The 6885-nt window shown below is 38.5% G+C and overlaps 1 protein-coding gene across 2 annotated transcripts in view; it reads left to right on the top strand.

Moving 5' to 3' along the window:
- Nucleotides 1-6885, top strand: part of MRPS9 (mitochondrial ribosomal protein S9) — a 46171-nt gene that overhangs the window by 11235 nt on the left and 28051 nt on the right. The window contains exons 1-2 of one of the 2 annotated variants that reach the window (XM_015815245.1): nt 426-507; nt 1015-1197. In XM_015815245.1, the coding sequence (XP_015670731.1) occupies nt 1015-1197 (183 nt within the window). In that variant the 5' untranslated portion in view covers nt 426-507. Of the gene's footprint in view, nt 1-425; nt 508-1014; nt 1198-6885 lie in introns of those variants that run through there. The other variant, XM_015815244.1, reaches the window with a different exon arrangement.

Genomic DNA, 6885 nt, shown 5'->3' with positions numbered 1-6885 from the left:
GGGGGGGGGGGGGAGGTGCAAACAGATTCTCTTCTGAATAGATTGTTTTATGAGGTTTGACAGTGAGGGAAGATAAGAGACATGGGTATTTCTTGACTTGCAACTATTTGTTTAGTGATTGAGATTTCAACACTAAAAGTAAATTGCAACCACTGGACCATTACAGCGATTCCTCCCCACCCCCGGCCACGTAATCAAAATTCAGGCACTTTGCAACTGGCATGACTTTGACTTATGACCACCATTGACCACAAATTTCCATTGTTAAGCAAGCGGTGGTTAGATGAATTTTGCCCCACGTATACTTTGTGATATTTTGATTGTTATTAATATAGTAAAAACATTGCTCACTTGTGGATTTTGGTATTTATTTATTTGATTTATAAGCTTCCCAACTCAAAGTAAAATTTCTTTGGTCTAGACCTCGGGTGGACAACTTAGAGCTTCCAAACCCTATTTTATGGATGTTGGGAATTCCTGTGTCCACAATGACAGGAGACAAAAAAGGTAACCCTGTTTCGGTAGCAAAAATCCAAATAACTATTAAATGGCAGCAATTAGCAACAGTTGTTTTAGGCCATGTAGACTATCTAGATTTTTGCAGTCTAGATATGGTAATACTAAGTTATTTGATTTTTGAGATAAAAAGATAAAAGACAAAACATGTAGTTTAAAAAAGACATGAAGCTTTTAAAAAAAAGTCACTTCAAAACTTTATCTCCTTCAACCCTCCAAAATGTTACTTGTGATCCTTTATCTCCACAGTGTCTGCCTGTGGTTTCCCTTATCTGTATGTGAGGTGCATCGGTATGCATGTGTGTGTGCACAATGTATTAATTATATTCTTTGTTTCATCATCAAATCAGAGCGATATATAAAAACTCAGATAAAGTCTCATGCAGGTACTAATGAAGCCAAGGCTTGTTTAACTTTAGCAGAATTGTTGTATCATGTATCTTCAGATATTAATGAATGTTACTGTTTTTAAAAGCTTCGTTGTGCTTTTTCTTCTAGATGGGAAGGCTAATCTGCATTACCACTTCAGCATCGCAGAAGAAAAGTAATGTTCCTCCAGGACCTAAACAATACACAGAATCTTTTATTAAAAAACAGATTGAAGAGTTCAACATAGGAAAGAGACATTTAGCTAACATGATGGGAGAAGATCCAGAAAGTTTTACCCAAGAGGATATTGATGTAAGTATGGTTGCGCAGTTGGAGAAGTAATTTACTGCAGAGCTTCAGAATTGAAAGCTCTTTGCTTCAGCATGAGTCTCTCAGCTCTCTGTGAATTTTAATCGAACTGTCAGCATACCAGAGAATACTATTGTACATAGAAAACATTACAGCGATGGCTTTGAATAGAGATTCTACCCCTACTACTGTGCAAGGTCAGGCTTCACAGGGTAGAAGTCTATACTCCATCTTGCTAAAGCACAGCATGTTCTTTTAAAAACTACTAATGGATAATCCCCTTGATCTGAGTTCGTTAAGAACCACTATTGGGGTTTATATAGCATTTTGAAGCATTTATCTACAATTTGACCTGCTAGGTATACTTATGCTGGGGGGGTTCACGTATGATACTATAACAACCAGCAACTCAAGTGACCTTTTCCTAAGACCAATGTTTTGGGCAGCAGCTATTGCACCCTGTTTTAGAGGTTGATCCATGGGAATTTATTTCTGAGCAAACATGTCTAAAACTAGACTTTTGTTTCACTTTAATTTCTTCTTTCAGTAAGTATTGGTTAATGAGCCAAAAGCTTGTAAATATATTTTTAGTATTACTTGTGCTAGATTATCTGTTTTATAACATTTTATGGGCATTTTAAATAAAACTACCAAATTTAATACTACCTCTCTTCTAACCTAATTCTCCCTCATTCCTTTTTTAATGATTTTTATAGTTGAATATCAGACTATGGCAGAGGTTGATTGGTTTGATGATAATTTAAATTCCACATACTTCTAAAGATGGAATGATGGGACAAGGAAGAAATATTATCATTGTACCCTGTTTCTTAGCACTGGAAAACATCGAGCTCAGTGATGGCGAACCTTTTAGAGACTGAGTGCCCAAACTGTAACCCAAAACCCACTTATGCATCGTCGAGTGCTGGGTAGATGTGGCCCATTGGGTGGGTGTGGCCTATTGGGTGGGCGTGGCTGTGGTGGTAATGGCAGACTGGGTGGGACTAAAAAGTTCAATCAATCAATTCCAACTTTGCAAGATCTTTTTTTTTCCCACGAGAAGTTGAAATTGACTGATTGAACCTTTTTTTTTTTTTCACACGGCGATGGAGGCCTAAAGCGAAAAGGTTTTATAAAACCTAGCTGAAGGCCTAGGTCTGGGGTGATGGCGCGCGTGCCCACAGAGAGGGCTCTGAGTGCCGCCTCTGGCACCCATGCCATAGGTTCGCCACCACTGATCTAGCTCAGGGCTTTTCAACCAGTGGTACGGGTACCACCTGTGGTACATTGGCACCTGGCAGGTGGTACGCGACCTTTCTAGAAAAGTGGTAGCGGGGGAGGGGAATGAGTTGAACTGGTGGTAGCACCGCACAAGCCTGAGTGAGAGATAGCTGAAGCTGCAGGGCTGTCAGGGCTCAGCGGAAGCGCCAGGATCAGCGCCAGGTTCCAGCTGGAGCTCGGTGTTGATCCTGGCGCTTCTGCTGAGCCCAGAAGAAGCGCCGATCAGCTGGAATGTTGCAGCATCTCCAGGGTCTTGTGATTTACATTCAGATGCTTGGCAACTGTTTCATATTTATGACAGTCACAGTGTCCCAGGGTCATGTGAAGTGACCAAAACCTGCTGCAACCATCCAGCAGACGGAGGAAATAAAAACCAAACACCTCCCACCGCACCCCCGCTGCCAATCCTCAACAGAAATGCTCACAACAATGAAAACAGACAGGACGAAGAGCGCTGCCGGGCGGGCGGGCAGGTGTCTTGCGTGGCTGTGGCTTGGGGGCACTTTTTTCAGTGCCATTGTAACTTCAAACAGTCACTAAGCAAACTGTTGTAAGTCGAGGACTACCTGTACTTCATCACTTTTTTCCTTTTTTGGGGGGGGGGGTCATCAGGTTTTTGACACCTTGTTAGGCGACTGGTGGTACTCGGATGTTGCCATATCCTAAAAGTGGCACAATGGGTGAAAAGGTTGAAACGCCCTGATCTAGCTGATTACTATTGAAAACTGAATACTATGCTGGTATTCTTTTTTTTTTTTTTTAGCAAGGCAGTTCTTATATTTCACTTTCATTTTTTAAAATTATGTCTTTTAATTCTCCTGTTAGTGTATTTTTTTTTCTTTAAATGACACTGGAGGTGTACAATTCTAATATCTGAAACTAAATTCTCTTATAGGACTTGAACAAAAGGATTTTCTACTCAGGATCATTTTACAGTTTGTTAGCAGTGTGGTTCAAGTTTTGACCTTTCTGCTAAGTACATCAGCAAGAAGCCATATTTATATAGGATTCCATTGTTCTCGGGGTGACTGTACTGAGGCATATGCTTACAGGGTCCTACCAGCATTTAAATCCTCATAAAGAGTTGCCAATTATTTAGTCTTAAATATATACATGTTTAATTTATTAAGGGTAAAAATCATTTTTGGGGCATGTTTAGAATGTTTCAGGAGCTCTAATTTCCTCTTGAATCAAACCAACATGTACCACAGCAGTCAGAAATACATAATATATTCCCTATTTTTATTATTTATTTTTCACAAAACTCAGTTTTTCGTAGTTAAAATATAGTTCCAAAGTTTACGCTTTCAGCTTCACAGTTCTTCCAAAGAAGAAAGGAATAATAAATTGGAAGGTGTGATTACTCAGAAGAAGGATAAAGCAAGCCTGGACCTTCATTAGGCACGAACAATTGTTCAGATTTATTTCAAGGTTTGTGAAAAAGTGGGGAAAAGTCAAAATCAAGCTTCATTCAGTGTGTGAAGAAAATTCTTAGGAGTTTTGTTAGCATAATCTAGTGATTGCAAATAACAAATTGACTGCTGGAATTAGAAATATCAAAAGGACTGAAATGTTTTATCAAACATAAAATGAAAATATTGAGAAAATGAAATTTAAAAATGTTTTTCTGGCTCATCTATCATGTTCATTGGAATTTAAGTATCCATCCTCCAATTCTTATGTTTCTCTTGCAGAAACACTTCTGCTTCTATGCCACCTGAGTCCATCTCCTTAATATCTTTATTTTTTATATAGCATTTGAGTAGAGATGCTGAAAAGAAATGTCTGGCACATTGACCAGTTTCTTAACCTATTTTGTTAAAGAATACTGATTTGGCCCACAACGTAGGGACCTGATAAGAAGAGAAAAATTTTAAAAGCAAAACAAAAACAAAACAGTTAATGTTTGTTTATGTAGTACAATGATAATATATACCCATCTCCCAGCTATTTTTTCCATACTTGATTAATTAAAGTCTTCAATGTGGTCAATGAAGAAACATCTACTGGAAGGGGAAGTATGGGAAACACGAAGCTTGTTTGATTACCCACATTTTCTTTGTAAGTAGTGCCTTCCCATCCAACTGCTTTTTTATACATTGGCTTACCAGTACTCATATGATAGCACAGCTTGCTCCCAAACAATCTGTATCCTGTTTTTCTTAGGACTTAGCAGAAATGAAGGAAAATATGACAATTTTTAACAGACAAGAAAGCAGCATCTTGAGCATCAAAAAGCATTTCAAATCTAGACCAAAGCCAATGGCTCCCAGAATTGGGGAGACGGAGTAAAATCTAGTCATAGTATAATTTACCTCAGCTGTTCTAGGATATCATTGTTTCCTCAAGAAAATAGGTGTACATTCTGAAAATCTTATTCATCTTATTTGAAATGAACTCATTTATTTTTTTCTTTTAAAATGATGTCAAGAAAGAATAAGATATTATTTAGCAATAGCACTTAGACTTATATACTGCTTCACAGTGCTTTACAGCCCTCTCTAAGCGGTTTACAAAGTCAGCATATTGCCCCCAACAATCTGGGTCCTCATTTTACCGATCTCAGAAGGTTGGAAGGCTGAGTCAACCCTGAGCCAATGAAAACCGAACTGCCGAAAACTGCTGGCAGCCAGCAGTCAGCAGAAGTAGCCTGCAGTACTACATTTTAACCACTGCGCCACCACAGCTCAGTTTGTGCTTATTAACAGAAGCTTGTAGTCCATATCCAGACTGAAACATGTATGGAGACAGATCAAAACATGCATGTTCCGTGGGGACAGTGAGCAAAAACTAAGCACACCAGTAGTGGCATTGGTAACCAGTGGGATGTAGGGAAATGAAGATTCTGGGGAAATTAATGGTCAGATTAATATTGGAAGAGTTGTACTGGCCTTGACCTCTCTGTATGACCTTCCTGGATTTTGTTTATTCAAAACCTGAAAGAACTCAAATTTTCCTATTAGGTTCTGCAAAATCATATCACTCTGAGAAATATTTGCAAAAACTTCCAAAGAGAGTATGTTTCAAGTCTGCAACAAAGCACAGTTTCTGTTTTTTTGCACAGTGCTGTTACTTAGCAAAGCATAGTGTCTATAATGAATGTTCAGTTTTCTCTTATAATATCAGGTGTTGTAAATACTTAGATTGTGTAACAGTGCCTGCTATACATAATTAAATTTCTGTTACAAAATATAAAAGCCTCTTAACACTGTGGGCAGAATTATCAGGGTTTACGCTTGGAATGGCAATAATTCCTTCTGATTAGCACTTATGCATCTCCTGTTGTCTACTGTTAATCAGTGCATGTAGTGCATTTCCAAAGTAGACATCCTATGGTTCTTTTCTTTCTGGCATTTTGGATACATGTTTTGAAACAAATCCTACAAAGAATTATGTTGACAGCATTGTCATTGCTTTCAAAGGTTATTTTTGCTCAGAACAGTACTTTACTAGAGGCTTTATTTTTTAGAAATCAAATAGCTAAGCTATAAATTACACCATGAGTCTTAGGGGGGGAAAGCCCAGTAAATTGATATATAACTTTTCAGAAGCCTACCAATTGCTTTTTAATTGGTATTATAGACTGCGCTCTGAAATCAGGATGTTTTATTCTCCTATGTGTGAATATGCAGTATGAAGTTTCTCTAATTGATTCGCTTTGCCCATTCCATTTGATGTATCATTTTTCACAATATTTCATAATTTGTGCTCATTTCTAATGAACAGAGTCGTTAGGACAGGCATGTCTAAGTACAACTGACAGCTAACATTAGGTGCCAGATGCAGTTTATAAAGCTATGTAGAAATCTAGAGAACAGTTTAAATAAATTAGCACCTGTACATTAGTCTCACTTGCTGGTAATTTATAAGCGAATCAGTAGAGATGACATTTAGGTAAGTCATTGATCAAGTTAACAGCTGCATACCTGCTGCCCAGCTGGGATACCTAATTAATAGAGATTGCAGTCCTGACCCAGTGCTTTTCCCTGACTTGAGAACATAATCTTTTTATTTTGTGATTTAACTTTTAACATAAGGAATAAAGAATCTGCCTTATTTTTGAACAGTCAAATCCTTTAACATTAAACAAATAAAAAGAAAGCTGAAACAGTCATAAGTTCTAATGAAAATAATGCTTGATTAAATATCGCAGAACTATGTATAATTTGATACAACTTACTATTTTGATTCACTTTGCCCATTCCATTTGATGGCTGTGGTTCCCGGCGCCTCGGCATAGTCAGCTGACGCCATCGCTGACTATAGGGGGCGAAACCTTGGCCCCCTCAGAGAGGGCGCGCAACTTGGGAGTCCTCCTGGATTCACGGCTGACTTTGGATGACCATCTGTCGGCCGTGACCAGGGGGGCGTTTTATCAGGTCCGCCTGATTCACCAGTTGCGGCCTTTTC

The sequence above is a fragment of the Protobothrops mucrosquamatus genome, unplaced genomic scaffold (assembly GCF_001527695.2).
Source record: "Protobothrops mucrosquamatus isolate PMUCROS unplaced genomic scaffold, P.Mucros_1.0 scaffold327, whole genome shotgun sequence".
In the NCBI taxonomy this organism is placed as follows: Eukaryota; Metazoa; Chordata; class Lepidosauria; order Squamata; family Viperidae; genus Protobothrops; species Protobothrops mucrosquamatus.
Note: the sequence above shows the minus strand (reverse complement) of the source record. Positions and strands in the feature narration are given on the sequence as shown.